Source organism: Leptonychotes weddellii, chromosome 9 (genome assembly GCF_054177405.1).
Source record: "Leptonychotes weddellii isolate Sample4059 chromosome 9, ASM5417740v2, whole genome shotgun sequence".
Lineage (NCBI taxonomy): Eukaryota > Metazoa > Chordata > Mammalia > Carnivora > Phocidae > Leptonychotes > Leptonychotes weddellii.
In genome coordinates this window covers 9,226,599-9,244,125 of record NC_138377.1, presented here as the reverse complement: position 1 = coordinate 9,244,125, position 17,527 = coordinate 9,226,599, and the positions used below count along the sequence as shown (strand labels likewise).

General features: G+C 41.7%; 1 protein-coding gene across 10 annotated transcripts in view; it reads left to right on the top strand.

The window, feature by feature from the left end:
• UNC79 (unc-79 subunit of NALCN channel complex) overlaps nt 1-17,527 on the top strand; it is a 240,667-nt gene that overhangs the window by 125,449 nt on the left and 97,691 nt on the right. For all 10 annotated transcript variants that reach the window (XM_081830011.1, XM_081830016.1, XM_081830010.1 and 7 more), the window contains 7 exons: nt 2,396-2,537; nt 5,728-5,807; nt 5,896-6,044; nt 9,588-9,745; nt 13,743-13,924; nt 15,603-15,804; nt 16,417-16,596. In XM_081830011.1, coding sequence (XP_081686137.1) covers nt 2,396-2,537; nt 5,728-5,807; nt 5,896-6,044; nt 9,588-9,745; nt 13,743-13,924; nt 15,603-15,804; nt 16,417-16,596 — 1,093 coding nt within the window. The remainder of the gene's footprint in view (nt 1-2,395; nt 2,538-5,727; nt 5,808-5,895; nt 6,045-9,587; nt 9,746-13,742; nt 13,925-15,602; nt 15,805-16,416; nt 16,597-17,527) is intronic.

Sequence of the window (17,527 nt, the reverse complement as noted above, 5' to 3'; positions counted from 1 at the left end):
TTTTAGGCAAGACAGTCAGCTGCGGTTGGTGTTTAGCTGGCATTGAGGTATGGAAAAGTGGAGGGCAAACCCATGTTTTCTGGCTTGGGAGCTGACAACATTGCTATTTATAGAAGAGCATTACAGTAGTAGAAGTGATTTTTTTGGTAGGAGTGGGTATGATGCAGGCACAGTCAGACATAGCAGGTTGAGATGCCTTTTAGATATCCAGGTGGGGGTTGTCATGCCCCGTCAGCTATGTGGATCTGATTTTTTGGAGGAAGGTCAAATAAAAGTTTGGAGCTGCCAGCATATTGTGCTGGGATGTGTGGAATGAGAAGAGAAATGCTAGCTCGCCATGGCTAGTATTCTGGGAAGGACCAGCTCTTAAGAGGGAAAACAGGGAAACTGAAGACTTAGAAATGAATTGAGAAGAGGCCAGAGACCCACGGGAAAAACCAAGGGAGAGCAAGAACTCCAAAACCAAGGGAGGAGGCAGTTTAGAAAAGGAAGGAGTAGCTGATCATGTCAGGAGAAGAGAGGAAAAATATAAGACTGAAATGTGCCTGGGGATCCTGAGATGGAGGGTCCTCTGTGCCATTGGGGATGAGAGTAACCATGGATTCCAGTAGCGTGTGGCTTAAGAACAGAATCAGCTGAGGATGTGGCTGTGCCAAGTACAGACTTCTGTTTCAGGGAGGGAGTGAGAGGGTGAAGAGGATGGAGGCAGATGCCCTGACCCCTGCCCTGTCCCCAGCAGGCTTTCTGTATTGTGTCCGTTTTCCCAGCACCATCCCGGGAAACAGGGAGAGAAGGAAGCATAAGTATAGAGAAACTGAACCATCAAAACAATCTCCCATGTGCATGATGCTTTGGACACTTGTCATGGGCTGAAAATAACACATTTGGAAGTGAAGCTGAAGAATTCTGTTTTCCTCTCCCAAAGGTTTATGGGAGAGATGCTCATCAATAAAAGAGGGCTATGCCGTAGAACATTCCAAACTTCTGGGTGGTCTCCACTGTGTGGGTCAGCCCCCTTCGCTCTTCAGTTCTCTTCCTGGGACAGGCTGGGGACAGGATGGGCGACACCAGTCCCTGCCACCTGGGAGGATGATTCTAGCCCCGTGGGTTATCGAAGAGTCAGTACACAGCAGGGAACTTTTTATCGTAGCGAATTTCATGAAACTCACTTTAGAATTTGATTTAGTGCCTTGCTCATGAGTGACCTAGGGACAGAGTCAGGCTTCGCAAAACTGTGAAGTTGGCAGAGATATTCTTCAGGGCCCTCGTATCCTCCATGCTAAGCACTGGTTTTCTTGTGGGTGTCCCTCTGGCACTCCATCAGTGTTGAGCTGGCTGTCAAATAATTCTTGAAAAAAACGTGTACTGGCTAAAGTGTTAGCTAAAAGAGTATGATTTTTAGAAGAGGATATTTGAAGTGGTACTTGAAGGAAAGAAAAAGGCTGGAATTGGAGCTTAACTGGAGATGGATATTTTAAATGGCAGCCATAACCAGTGCTTCCCAATTTCACCTATTTCTGCTGCTGGTTTTATACATATGTATTATATCTGACATGTATTGTCCATAAATGTATCGTGTTTAGTATAGTCACGTGGTGCAGCCCATCTCCAGAACTTTGTCATCTTGCAAAACTGAAATTCTGTACCCACTAAACAAGAACCTCCTGGTTCCCCCCTCCCCTGAGCTGCTGGACAGCTCCATTCTACTTTCGGCATCTTTGAATTTGTCTACGGTAGTGACCTCATATATCTGGAATCATGCAATAATTGTCCTTTTTATGACTGGCTTGTTTCACTTAGCACCGTGTCCTAAAGGTTCACTCACATAGCAGGTGTCAGACTTCCTTCCTTTGTAAGGCTGACTCATGTTTTACTGCATGTATGTAACACATCTTGTCTCTCTGTTCATGTGTCGAGGGACGCTTGGCTTGCCATACCTAGCTTTCTTTAACGCATGTTATAGCGATTTCTTGCTCCTAAAAATTTGACGTCTCCAGGACTACCAGTGTGTGTATCTTAAGTTATTGCTATGAACCCCGTATTATTCCCTGCCAGTTAAGTACTGTTACTGAACAAAATGTGCACGGATTGGGATCACTTGGTGAGTGGGACATGATCACAGGGAAAGTGGGCCTAGGACGATTTAATGTTTTTGAGATTTTTCCATATTTATTTCAAGGGAATGAAATTGTTTTAGTAACAGCTGATCCAGAGTCCCTTTAATTATTATGGAAGTGAGCTCACATTTGTTCTGAGGCAGGTGTCTTTGTCCTTCAGGGCTCAGCACAGGGCTGGGACACAGCAGGCACTCAGTGGATCTTTGTGGAACTGAGCAAAACCATTCTTTACATCCCCAGCGGGCTGCTCACCTGGCTGCTTGTTCTCTTTGTTTCAGGAGCCCACAGACAGCCTTGAGGATAGCCTCCTTTCTTCCAGACCAGAGTTTATTATAGGCCCTGAAGGTGAGGAGGAGGAGAATCCAGCATCCAAGCATGGGGAGAACCCAGGTGATTGCACCGAGCCCACGGAACATGCTGGTAGGTGAACTCTGGCATACCCCAGTTAGCACAGTTCTGATGTTCAGAACCCTGTTTTTTTAAGATTACTGTCGACTTAGGCAAGTTTAGGCTTGGCTTCTCTAGTGGAGACTGGTGCAAATGAACCATTTCCTCTCAGGTCATGAAGTGAACAGATCCAGGATGTGTTTCAAGTAGAGCAAAGGTCACTGAGCTGCTTTCTTGGCAGCAGGTGTTAGAATTCAAACTTCTTATCAACAGAACCCACCATGTGAGCAGTACCTTCCTACTTACGGTGTAGCAGGTTCTCATGGAGAAGCAGCTATGAACCAAGGCTGGATGACTGAGCGGAGGGTGCTTTCACTCTCAACAGCCACTTAGGGCATTTGGCCATGGCAGAGTGTTTTGGGATAGAGCCGATGGAACTTGAGCTCATGCAGCTTCTGTGACCCAGGGGCTTGACCAGGACTCTGGAGCACTTTGTGCTCCAAGGCTGGTTGGCTTCGCACAGAGCTAGAGGAAGGATGGCCTCTTTCTAGTTTGCTTGCAGGCTATGTGTGGGCTAACTGGGGACTGCAGAATGGCAGGCAGGCTTGGAATCATACTCTAGCTCTTCACGGTCTGAAGGAGTTTGGGGAATTTGCCATGTGACCCCATGTGCCTTGGGGAAAGCTTGATTTCCAGATCTGCACTGTGGCACTTTGGGAATTTGTACAGGACCTGGAGTAAATATGACTCATTTTTCATCTTCCTGCTTCCACTACCCTGAACCAGGTGGCCCACCCCCAGAACCAAAGTTTGGGAATCATGGGCTTTCTGTCATTCCTTCAGGGAACAGCAAACATTGTTAAGTGACTTTTGTGTGAGGTCCGTTATAGCCCTGGGGGTGTCTCATTCAGACCAAGGTCTGAATGAGACATTAGTCTCATTAGTATGAAATGCTTGGTCAGAACTAACTGCTTCTGCATGAATTGTACACATGATCAGCTGAGTATGAATATCTCGGATCACTCTGTTTAGAACCACGGAAACCTAGAAATTGAAAGAACACCTGAGATGACCTATTTCATTGGCTCTCAGCATGTCCTTGGAGTTGTACACACTCTATGTTGTTTCCTTTGGACCTTCCTTATTTGGAGTGGCAAATGGTGGGGAGACAGGGGCAAGTCCTAATGAGCAGCCCAGGCTGCCCACCCTGCTTTACCCTGAGTGTGCTGACCTGCTCTATTTCATACGTTGGAGTTCTAAGTGAGTTTCTTTAAACAAAATCGTCCATAGGAAAAAACTTGGAAACCTGCTGATCTAATTCAGCCTTCTCACTTTGCAGATGAGGAAAATACATCCCAGGTGGGTGAAAACTGTCCGTGGTCATATAGCTTGTAGTCCTCATTCCTAATTTATGCTTTAGGCTTACGTGCGGCCCTGATGGAGCATCAGGATCGTCTGAGGAGTTGAAACGCAGAATGAATGACTCCACCCACCACCCCCAATTCTGGGTATATCTGGGGCAGAGATCTGGGAATTAGAAATCCAGATATCAATCCAGGATTGAGACTAGAACCCGGGTGTCCTGAAACCTGGGCCTAGGGCTTCTTTCTGTCAGGCATTAATGCCTAAAGGATGCAAGGATGTCACTTAGGATCCAATAACCTGTACTCTTTGTATACAAATATATCTTTTAAACCCAACATGGCACACAAATCACTTAACTGGCACTTTTATTTATTTAATTCTTTTTTTTTTATTGTGTTATGCTAATCACCGTACATTACATCATTGGTTTTTGATGTAGTGTTCCATGATTCATTGCGTATAACCCCCAGTGCTCCATGCAGAATGTGCCCTCTTTAACACCCATCACCAGGATAACCCATCCCCCCACCCATCTCCCCTCTAGAACCCTCTGTTTGTTTCTCAGAGTCCATAGTCTCTCATGGTTCATCTCCCCCTCCGATTTCCCCCCCTTCATTTTTCCCTTCCTGCTATCTTCTTCTTCTTTTATTTATTCATAACATTTTATATGAACAGTGGTTAAAATTAAGCAATTTCTTTTTATGAATGACTCTTTTTCTTGCTTAAACGTTTGCTCTGTTCGTCTCCCTCAAACACTTCTTCGGGCTCCTGTCACAGCCTCTGGTCTACTTTCCTGCTTTTATTCCCCACTGTCTTGCAGGTCACAGTTATAAATTGTCTCCTCAGGGAAGCCTCCCTTAATTTTCCTCCAAGACCAGCCTTCCCTGCTGCTCTGAGCCCAGTCCTGCTTCTGCTCTGTGGGCCTTCAGGCCGTGGTCTTGAACTCCTCTGTCAGAGCAAACGTGTTCAATCGACACGTGTTCTGTGATTCCTCCTTCCTTTCAGGCTATTTCCTGTTTCTGCATTTTGTGGCCTGGCACCTATTTCTTGATAGCTGTCAGATATATCCTCCACTAAAAATACTTTTAAAACCCTCACACTAGAAAAAATAGATTCGAGGGCTGGTAACAAGTGTTTAAAATACATGAAAGCGGAAGATCACCAATGAACTGTTTAATATATACACCAAGAGAGTTTGACTCCCATTGTCTCTGGTTCCAGGGATTGCCAAAACTTAGAATGGTGATTTGAAAACGTTTTACACTAGTGTCTACATCTGGCTAACTTGTGAATTCTTTTCTCTAGTGTGCCTCAGGTACCATATACTGCCATCCCACCTGTAGGGGCAAAGGTATTAGAGAGACTCACAAGAAGATTAAAGCCGAGTAATTGTTCTGATTTGAATATGCCTAACTTCTTTCAGGTACTCCCTTTGGCATGAGTCCATGGGGTAAATTTCTCCTTAGGTGCTAATACAACTTGAATATATCTCCTTAAAACCTTCTTCTCTCCCTTTCAGTAAGGAAGGCGTACCTAGCTGGGCACCAGGCCCTTCCAGGTGGCAGCAGAACTCGCTGCCCTTGGGAGCATAGGGTTTGCTTCAGGGAGCCAAGGACATCTGAATATATATGGTGGGCTACATGGAATTTGAGAGCCCTGAATCTAGAAGGTTTCCTGCATGGGCATCATAGAAGGGCTATATGCCACCTTGGAGAGCAAATAAAAACATTACACAAAATGCCTTTTAATATATCATATATTTATTTTCAGTCCTCTTGGTTTTATGGTCTTGATCAGGTCATGAGTGGTGGGAAAAAGGAGGAGCTATGCTAACCTTCATGTAATTATTTCTTCCCAGCAATAAAGAATGACACTGAGAGAAAGTTTTGCTACCAACAGCTTCCAGTAACTTTGAGACTAATATACACCATTTTCCAGGTATATTTTTTGAGATATTTAAATGTTTGATGTGGTAGCATTGCTATTTTAGATCAACTCAGTAGTAACCATGTGGTTCTTTGCGTAGGAAATGGCGAAGTTTGAAGAGCCAGACATTCTTTTTAATATGCTCAATTGCCTGAAGATTCTCTGTCTACATGGAGAGTGTTTATACATTGCTAGAAAAGATCATCCTCAATTTTTAGCCTACATTCAGGATCATATGTTGATTGCAAGGTATGTCTTCCTAGCAGATTTTTGTTGCTGTTGTTGTTGTTTATATTTTAGGCTTTAGCTGTGAAAATCAAAGTTAGGACAAGATTTACCAACTCATTTGGGCCATTTCTCTTAGCCAGGACAGCCGAATCGCCTATGGGAATAACTTTTATTTCTTTTACTGAGTCTCATGTTTAAGTATGTCAACATGAGGAATAGTAATTTTCTTTGCTAGACACTGTAGAAATAGAAAAAGCAAAATAAGGGTTATTTGGTCATCAGTTGTTGGGTGGCTTAAGAGTATAGTGTCCCCTAGGAAAATGTCAACAGGTACTAAGTCACTATTTACATAGTATCATCTAGTACAATATTAATACGAAAGACTTACTCAATTTCTTACTTGAAATAAAACTGCTAATAGACATCAAAAATCTCTCCACATTTTTGTCTGATAAAGTATTTTTAGAGACTGCTGAAGTATTTTGAGAAAAATAATAAAATATTGCCCTGGATTTATATAGAGTTTTTCTTCCTGAGAAGACAATGACTTAAAATAACTGTTAGAGTCTTCCTAGAAGTAAGTCAGAAAAATATTATCCTCGTTTAAATGTAAGAGGATGAGGTGATGAGAAGAAAGAAGAGGTTGGCTTAGGTTAACTTGGTGACAAAACAGACTTGAGGCTCTATCTGTCTTTTCACTCATTTTGTTCCTTTGTTCATTCATTCATTCAACAGATATTATTGGGGGTTTGCTATGTATGTTATTATTCTAGGCACTTTGGGAATTTGCAATCTAGTTTGGAAGGGGGTGAATGCTATTTATACGGAAGGTGACCACATAATTTATTCTTCACATTGTTAACTTTTGAGAGTAAAGAAGGGGTGATCTTCATAATAACCTCAAATAATTAGTATAATGTAGACCAAGGTCTTGGATAAACTAAGATACTTGGTCACCCTGTGTATACGTGAGTCATTGTCAATCCGAGGGATGTGTGATGGATGACTGTTTTGTATAGTTCGGAGGTGGGAGAGGTCATTTCTGGATTACTAGAGAAGGTCTCAGGAGCAGATACCATTGGGATGAGCATTGAGAGGATGATAAAATTTTAACAGGTGGACATTTGAGATGGGCAGAACATTTTGTTGAAAGTGAGAATGTCAAGAGTAAAGATGGCAGAGTTAGAAGGGAGGGACAAGAAGTAAGTAGGGCATACTTAGGTGATACCAAGGTTTTATTTTTTGCTGCATGGGATGATCTTAGGGGAGTAATGGAAAATGAAGCTAGAGAAGTAGGGTGGGGCCCAAGTGTAAAGGGCCTCAAAGATAGGGACTTCACTTAATGATGTTTGGAGACCTATGGAAGATCTTGAAACAATAAACAGGGTCAGAGTTGTACTTTAATAGCGTAAGTATGGAGAAGGAGAGACCCTTAGGGACCACCCACATTTAAGGGAGCGTAAAGAGCATGTTGCAAGGGCTTTGGGAATGTCAAGGTATAACACAGAACTTTCTTCTGAGAAGTTTATTAGAAAAGTAAGGGAGAGATCAGATATTTAGAGGGGAAGAGGAGTGGATGTCAAGGATTTTTAGGATAAAGATCTGAAAATATTTATGGTCAGTGCAAGGGATCAGAGAAAGAGGAGTAGCTGGTAGAACTAGGTCCTGGAAGGCAAGAATATGTGATCAAGAATGAAGGGTGGGTGGAAGAGAGGAAGGATGCTCTTTTCTTTGAAAGGAGATATATTTTGGGGAAAAGAGAAATGAAGTGTCAAGGGGAGCTCATTACTGAACCTTAAGAGTAGTGTGTCCTGATGTCTTTTCCTGAGAGGTAGGAGGATAGAGATTAGGTTGGGAGCTCAAGGAACATGGAAAAAAGTATGGAATAAGCTCACAGAGGAAAGCAGTAGGGTGTCGACAAGAAGTAATCGAAGAATGGCCAGCTTCAGCATCAAGCTGAACTTAGCTAGTACCAGTTTGTGGTGGACCAAGTTAGTAGGAATTAGTAGGACCAAGTTGTTCTGGGGTCTGAGAGTGGAGGGGCAGTGTGGGTTTATTCAGGAGTAGGGATTTGTGATTTGATTATGGTGGAAGTCAGGGGGACGAGAAATTTTGGAGTGAGGAAATGGTTGAGATCCAGTCTAACATGGGAGGCAAATGAAATCAGAAGAGGATTGATGTTTGGGAGAAGAGTATGGAAAGGAGGGAAAAGAAATCTTAGTCATGATTGGGAATATTTTGGATGGGGACACTGTTCAACCCAGTACAGAAGCATAGAATGGGAAAAGTGGAGAGTCTCCAGAAGTTTCCTCATGATAAAATGGGAATTCTACAGGTGGAACGGGAGGAGCTGGTGGAAGGGTAGACCTGGCTGACCTGGATATGGGGCAGAGTAGGACTGATCTGAAGAGATGGATGACCAAGTCCAGGCAAAAACCATGAAGGAGTAGGGCTGGGAGTTAGGCAGAAGCTCTGTTCATTCCGTGGGAGTGGGACTACTAAGTAGGCCAACTTTTGTTGTTAAAGCAGCCTCTAAAGGGGGTGCCAGGGTGGCTGAGTTGGTTGAGTGTCCAACTCTTGATTTCGGCTCAGGTCATGATCTCAGGGTCTTGAGATCGAGCCCCGAGTCTGGCTCCTCACTGAGCATAGAGCCTGCTTGACATTGTCTCTCTCTGTCCCTCTGCCCTTCCCCCCACTCTCTAAACAAACAAACAAGCAAACAAACAAACAAACGCAGTTTCTACAGGACATTTACCCAGGCCAAAGAGATTACTGGTGCTGTGGAATCTCTGGCTCAGCCTTTGGGCTACATAGCCCAGGTTTTTCCTCAAAGTACCACTCTGACACAAAAGCCATGATGAACAATGTAGGGATCTGGGGAAAAGGACACTATCTTCCTGATTTCTTCCTGATTTCAAACAAGGCTGCTGTAGAGAAATGGGAAAGCCATAGGGGACTGGTGAAATCCAGGCTTTTTTGTCACCGGGGCGGTTTTCTAGCAGTGCTGTGTGCGGTTTGCTTCCTTCAACTACCTTGATCAGCCTGGGTTTTGTGTTCACTCTTACGATAAGGAAGGGGAGGACCTTGACTGACAGCCCTGCTAGTTGGTGGAGAGGCTGTTCTTAATAGAAATAGAGTTGTTCTTTGCTAGAATAAAGAGGAAAGGCTGCTGGGCAGGCAAAGCTCTCCAGATATTCACTAAAAGAAAATTAAAAAAAAAATCACTCTTCACCCCACCATCTTAACAGAACTAATAATCAATTTTGTATATTTTTAAGTCATTGCTCATTTATATATGGGAATTTCTAATAAATAATTTTTATTTTTTATGTTAAAGTGTAGTATTAAGTGTTATTTGTCTATGCTGTTACATAAAAGTAATTTCTTTAAAAAAATTGAACAGAACAGATTAGGAAAGATTTATCAGAGGTGGATGACTATAATTTCACCAAAAGCATCCTTACCGGCTGCCTGTTAACTACATTTCCCATAAACTGAGGTAATTGTGTTTGTTTTCTAGAAAAGTTATCGTAGCTGTAACCACTTTGCTTATTGCTCCCTCAGCCTGTGGAGAGTCGTCAAATCCGAGTTCTCCCAACTGTCTTCATTGGCGGTTCCTCTGCTTCTCCATGCTTTGTCACTTCCTCATGGTGCTGACATCTTCTGGACAATCATAAATGGCAATTTCAACAGCAAAGACTGGAAGATGAGGTTTGAAGCAGGTACCTCTGTATTAGCTTAAAAATTCTCTGGGGGGGGGGCCACAAGGTAAACCAGATGTCCAGTCATGACGTCTCTTGTTGACCCTCCTTTCTTTTTAAATTTTCTTTTGAAGATTTTATTTATGTATTTATTTATTCATTTAGAGGGAGAGAGGGAGAGCATGCACACAAGTGGGGAGACACGGGGAGGGAGAGAGAGAATCTCAAGCAGACTCTTCCCTGAGCACAGAGCCTGATGCAAGGCTTGATCTCATGACCCTGAGATCATGACCTGAGCCAAAATCCTCCTTTCTTTTTAAAGAGTACTGCCTTCCTTGATGGTGTTCTTTAGTGGTTCGACTTAACTGAGCTTCCTTTATAATAGTATTTTGCTGAGTGGTCCTCAGGTAGGATGACCCTGTTCAGGTTTGCCTAGGATAGTCCTAGTTTATGCCTGTTGTCCAGGTGTATTTATTAATTGTCTGCTTGTTTACTCCCAAATGGATCCTGGCTTGAATGATAAATTATACAGTCAACATGATACAGATATTATGTAGTCAATATAATATGTAATACGACATGATACAATAGGTTACTTGTATCAAAGTAACTGGGAATGTTCCTTAAACACGCAGTTGGGCCCCATTCCTAGACCTACTGAATTAGAATCTTAGGGGGTAAGGCCAGGAATGGATGTTTTTAACAAGGTATCCAGGTAATTCAGTGAAGTTTGAGAATCTCTGCTGTTAGCCCCTTTCCACTGAAGTATCAGGGATGAAGTCTGGGGCCGTGATTGGTATGATTTCCTGGTGCTTAGAATGGCAAGTTCTCAGAGGAATATGGTAAGGAAGGAACCTGGACATGTTCTCTTAGCCTCACATCGGCTGCCTTCACTGTCACCCCAATCTGCTAGGACTCCCGTTCTTGGGAGCAGCAAGCAGGGCCCTCAGTGCCATGGTGTGCCTTATCAGAATGGTTCTGTGTGTTTCAAAGTCTCCAAAATTTGGCAAAGAAATGGAAGTTCCATTAGGTCAGTTAACTACTACACATTCACTAATATGTGGCCACCTCAAAGAGTTCTTACTTTTTAATGCCCCAGGAACCCCTGGGGCTGGTTTATAGGATAACAACTGATATTGCAGACAATTAGAGTAACACTTCCTGGCCCTGGGCCACCTGGTATTAGCAACATTTTACAACTATTTAAACACAAATAAAGCAGATGAATATTTATGCTCTTTCATTCCAGTTTAAGGATTAGATTTTTCTGAATCCCAGCTCTGATGATGTCACTTTTCCATTCAAAAAAGCATGGAGAATAAAGTTCAAAGTCCTTACACAGATAGTCAAAGCCTCTCCAGGTCTAACTGCGAGTGTTTGCAGCCTCATTTCCCGCTCTTCTTTCTGACATTCCTTCGCAACTTTCCCATTGCTTCCTGCTTCCCTCACCCTTGTCTTGGCTACTCTGCTCTCCATCTGAAATCCTCTTCGCTTCAAGGTCCATTCACAGACCACCTCCACCCGATCCACCTTCCAATGCCACCAGTGAGTTCCACCTTTTTGGTTCCCTCAGTGGAAAATTATTTCTTTGTCCCTTGGTCTCCTTGGCATTTTATTTGCACCTCATCAGTGGTATCTGTAGCTCTTTAGATTATGTTTCAGTTATAGCCGTACCTGTCTTATTTCTTTAGTCGACTTGACTTTTAAGCCAAGACTTGGGGATGATTCATATATTAGTGTGCGTAGGTTGCTCAGGTTATAACAGAATACCACAGGCTGGGGGGCTTAAACAACAGACATTTATTTTTTCACAGTTCTGGATGCTGGGAAGTCTGAGATCAAGGAACATATGGTTCCTTAGTGAGGGCGTTCTTTCTGTCTTGTAGATGACTGCCTCCTCTCTGTGTCCCCACATGGCAGAGAGAAAGTTAGAGAGCTCTGGTTCCCTTCCTCTTCTTATAAGGATACAAGTCCCATCATGGGGGGTCCTACCTCATGACTTCATTTAAACCTAATTATCTCCCAAAGGCCCCACCTCTGAATGCCATCACAATGGGGGTTAGGGCTTCAACATACGGATATTATGTGGGGGAAAGGAACACAAACATGGAGTCCATAACAATTCATTTTTCCACTTACTTCCATCCTCCTTCAAGTATCTAGGGTAGTTTCTTAGTTTTATATATATATATATATATATACACACACACACACACATACATACAGACACATGTATATATATGTATATGTCTATACATGTGTATGTATACCTATATGTATATGTACATATACATATATATATGTGTATATATACATATATATCTTAAGTATATATTTTAAATATCTATAAATATATTTTTAAGTATATATTTTTAAAATAAGTGAATTGGTGAATAAGTGAAAATAAGTGAAATAGTATATGTACTAGGCACTATGGGACCAATAAAAGGAACTATAAGAGCAGATGCCTCCTCTCAAGAAGATACTCATTTAATTGATGAAACCAAATATGAACATGTAGGAGGTTAAGAAATTAAAACTATAAATATAATTCAAGACCACAAAAGAAGATATGTCATATAGCTATATATGAGCATACAAATGTCTTATGTAAATGAACAGGATGTAAATGAGTAGTATTTTTGCAGGAGTTCATGGGACTGAAGGGCCACTCTAGGTCAGAGTAGACTTTTACAGAACAGGTAGAATTTCAGCAGCAGATTCTTTAAGGATGATAGAACATCAATAAGCAGAGAGGAACGGAAAGAATATTCTAGGTTGCTGGAATAGCTTAAGCGAAGTACTGAGATGTTTTATTTTCATGGGACTGTATTACTTCACTAGCTACTTTAACTTTTTATAAAGCCATGTTTTAAGAGTACCTGGAATCATTTAACATAGATTTGCAGAATAATTACAAATCCGTCTCTGACTGACTTACAGAGTTGTTGGGGGATGGGTGAAATAGGTGATGGGGATTAATGTGCACACCTGCCATGATGAACACTGAGTAATGTATGGAATTGTTGAATCACTATATTATACACATGAATCTAATATAACACTGCATGTTAACTATACTGGAATTAAAATAAAAAACTTAATTAGCGACACCTAGGTGGTTCAGTCAGTTAAGCATCTGCTTTCGGCTCAGGTCATAATCCCAGGGTCCTGGGATCCAGCCCTGAGTTGGGCTCCCTGCTCAGCAGGGAGTCTGCTCTTCCCTCTGCCCTTCTCCCTGCTCGTGCTCTTTCTCTCTCTCATTCACTCTCTGTCAAATAAATAAGTAAAATTTTTTTAAAAAATTTAATTATGGGGCGCCTGGGTGGCTCAGTCAGTTAAGAATCTGCTTTTGGCTCAGGTCATGATCTCAAGGTCCTGGGATCGAGCCCCATATTGGGCTCCCTGCTTGGTGGGGAGTCTGCTTCTCTCTCTCCCTCCACCCGTTCCCATGCTTGTGCTCTTTCTCTCACTTGCTCTCTCTCTCAAATGAGTAAAATCTTTAAAAAAAATTTAATAAAAAAAGAAATCCTATCAAGTAAGCATGCACCTATTGCATATAAAAAATATATGGCTGCCCTAGCCCTAGGAAGTCTGTTTGTTGTCACTTCACATCATGACATACTAAGAGTGCAGTAGGGGGATCCAGAATCTAAAGCCAGGTCTGGTGGGCACCTCCTGTCTCCCTGTGTGGTCCACAGAAGGGCCTATGGAATGGACAAGGAAATGAGCATGGAGGCATAGTTTGAAGTGTGGTTTGAATTAAACAATGAGGAAGAACATAAAAAAAAGGCAACCCACTGTTAAATCAAGGCTGCCCAGCAGAAAAGTACTGCACTAGGTAGAAACAGTCTCTTTCACACAGATGAAATGGAACATTCAAGAAGGTGGCATTAGAATTTCCTTTTGGTTTCTCAAAACAGGGTGTGGGAGCCCCAGAGTTGACTTTTTCTTTGTGGGTTCAATTCTTGTCTAAATAAGTGTCCCGTTTTTTTGTCCTCTGCCTTTTACACTGCAGTGGAAAAAGTGGCTGTAATTTGTAGATTTTTGGATATTCACTCAGTGACCAAAAACCACCTGCTGAAGTACTCCTTGGCACATGCCTTTTGCTGCTTTCTGACAGCTGTGGAGGACGTCAACCCAGCAGTGGCTACCAGGGCCGGTCTCCTGCTTGACACCATAAAGAGGCCAGCATTGCAGGTGACGTCCCTCCGATGTGTGTTGTCTGCTCCGCGGATGGTGTTCTGCTCTGCTAAACACATACAGTACTGATGATGAGGACAGCAAGAACAGTGGGAACTTTTAAATGGGGAAAAACATCCAGAAACACACCTTATTAAAGACCTCTTGTTTTTATTTCTTAGTACTTTCTTTGCAGTCTTTGTCCATATGGTGATACCACTTTTGACAGAGACAGTAATTGTGTAACTCTTTCTGGGTGGCAGATTTTTGAACTGGGCTGGTTTATCTTATACTATTTAGCTGGCTCCTAGGCTGGGAGCTTTTGTCATTAGAGGCTAGATACTAAGAGAAATCATCTCTGCGATGAATTATAGTATAAATCAAAGCAAGAACTGAGAAGGCAAATATGCCTTCCAAAATGAAAGTCAAAGGAACATGAAATATGAGACCTAGAGAGAGTTGCTTATTTATTTTATTTGGCACCTTTATTTTATAATTGAAGAAACCAAGTCTCAGAGAGATAATGTGACTCTCCAAAGGACACAGAGTGAGTTAGTGGAAGAACCGAGAGGCTAGAACCTCCAAAGTACTGATCTCCTGATTTCCCACATTGGCACCCTGTTTATTACTATATCATTATAATTAAAACTAATAATAACGGCAAGAGCTAAAATTTGTCAAACAGATACTGCCTGTCCAGGACAGTGTATTAAGTGTCTCATCATCCATTGTCTCATTTAATCACCATGATAACCTTGTGGGTTCCCATTTTACAGATAGAGAAGCCGAGGGTTGGAAAGGGTAGGTGACTTTCCCAGGGTCACGTGGCAGTACATGGCAGAGCAGACTCAGGTTCTGAGTCATAATGAAGTCCATGTTCTTAATTATATCTGTGTCTATTCACTGCTTCCTGTAAAAGAGACCAAGAAGAAAGTGCAGGATCTGAGAAATTCAGTGGTTATCTTGACTGTGGACCCACACCCTCCCTTATAAAAATTCCCAGTTGTCTTCTGGATGCTCCTTCTCTGTTGGTCTTAAGAAGACTAGGTAGTCTTCCAGCCCAGAGCCTGGGATGTAGGAGGACCTCAGTAGAGGAGAATTGAATGAGTTGATAGAATGCTTGGATGAATTATGGTTTTTAAGTTTCATTCAGTTTAGGAAAGGGGGAATGGTAAGCAGAGTCATATAATGGAGAAATGGATGCTCAGTCTAGTCCAACTTGATTTTTTAAGATTCTGTGTGCCACTCACATTCCAAGAAGACAAAATGAGTTTATTTTCTTTTAGAACCATGGCATTTAGCATTGAAAGGGAATTAGAAAACCATATTGTGTATTCTAAAATGTAGCTTTGGAAGTATGCTTCTTTTAATAGAAACTACAGACGTTGAAAAAAGAAACATTGGTTTGAGAGCATTTGGATTAAGTGAATGAATACATCCGAAAACCAATAACATACATTTAGTTTAGATTTCTGAACTAAAATTCAAGATGTATTGTACAATTGGGAGAAGTTCCTCTCCTGCATTTTATTTCTACCAAACTTGCAATCAAAGAAGATTTCAATTGGATTCTTCTACATTATATGTATGGATTGAGGAGGTTTTGTCTTGTTTCACTGACTTTGCTTAGTGTATTTGCTTTGAAGTAACTTAGATATTTACTTCTGACTAAACTTTCTTCCCCCCTTTGCCCCAGGGTCTGTGTCTCTGTCTCGATTTCCAGTTCGATACTGTGGTTAAAGACAGGCCCACAATACTGAGCAAACTTTTACTCCTGCATTTTCTTAAGCAAGATATTCCTGCCTTGAGCTGGGAGTTCTTTGTCAACAGATTTGAGACACTTTCTTTGGAAGCTCAGCTACATTTGGATTGTAACAAAGAATTTCCTTTTCCTACAAGTAAGCAAAACAAAGAACTTGCTTTAAACTATCTGCTAGGCAGACCATACTCTACATGTAGCTTAATTTCCCATTATGGAGGATGCTCTGACTTCATGAACTCAGTTTATTAAATATTTATTGAGTAACTCTGTAGTAATCCATAGATCAACTAGTTTCTGGCATTCCAAAAGCAAAACTCTTCACATTTCCTTGAGGACCTATGATAACCATTTGTGACTGTGTGTTCCTTAAATGATTCAGTTCTCATGTTTACAGTGTTTGTGAGCAATTTCGTGAGATATATCTGCACCCTGCAAATTCATTCTTGCATGCTTATGACCTACAGCTCTAAATAGATGGGAAAAGTGGGTCACTCAACTATGTATTCAGTGATAATAAAAAAAATTAGACATGTAATCTTACGGTCTAAGCAGAAAAATCATAGGCAATAGTCATGATAGGCAGTAGCCACAAGTTTTTATATAAGACTCACCATGAATGAGAGGTGAATGATTCATGTGTCCACGAAAGATGTATTTTAATCCTGAAAATATGCACAGATGGATTATTTCAAACTCGCTGTGCTACATAGTCCATTAAAGAAAATAATGTCTGATTCCTTTTGCAAAGCTATCACTGCTGTAAGGACCAATGTCGCTAACCTCAGTGACGCAGCATTGTGGAAGATCAAGAGGGCTCGTTTTGCAAGGAACCGCCAGAAGAGTGTGCGTTCTCTGAGAGACAGCGTGAAGGGGCCCGTGGAATCCAAGAGGGCACTCTCCCTCCCTGAGACCTTGACCTCCAAAATTCGTTGAGTATCTTCTTCCCTCCTTCCTTTAAATCTGTTTAATGTCTTTCTGAGGCTGCCTTGTCTTGTTGAATGTTCATAGAGAGTAGCATATTTAGCCAACTGAGCTCCTTCAATAAGTTTGGGCTTCACATTCCCTAGAGGGTCACCCCAAGAATGTCAGTGCTCTGGGGGGGCTTTTTCCAGTTTGTGGGTGAAGCAAAGCCCTGGTCCAGCAATAGATTGTTTTGCAGTGCAGAAGGCAGCAAATCCACTGATGCTTGGCCAGAAACGTAGAAGCAGCATCTGCTCCCGAGTCCTAGGATAGGAAGGTGTGCACCACCAACCTTGTAACCTAAGAGCTTCCTGAAGAAGACTGGGACAGGTCAGACCCATGGCAGCTGAGGTGGTAGAGTGGAAGTTTGGAGTGCATTTGCTTTTCATGTACGATGGAGACAGCCAAACAAGCTCCCAGACAAACCAAAAATAATGGTTGCTTTTGAAAAGGAAAAACCAGGCTGAGGAGAAGTTGAATTTCTGTGCAGCTTCACCGGATAATTTATAAATAAAAATAAACTTCATCGCCAATTTTAAAAAAGACCATATATACTTGTTTTATAAAGGTCTTTCTTTGTATTGCACTTTGAAAGAGAACACAATTTTCCCTAAATTACCAGATGACTAAATGAACTCTAATGATTAGCAATGGCTCATGAATGACAAATAATTAAAAATTCATAACTAAATCACCATACTAGTGAATGAGTATATTTAAATATGATACTAACTTTTGTAAAATTTATCTAGTGATTTAATTTTTAAATAACTGCTGTGAAATTCATAACATAACACCCTAAAACATACTTCTTATCCTGTTGGAAGTGGAAAGTTTTGCTTTTTTCATTGACGTGTATTAAAAGACAGCCTTATATAACGTAATCATTTTTTTTTTTT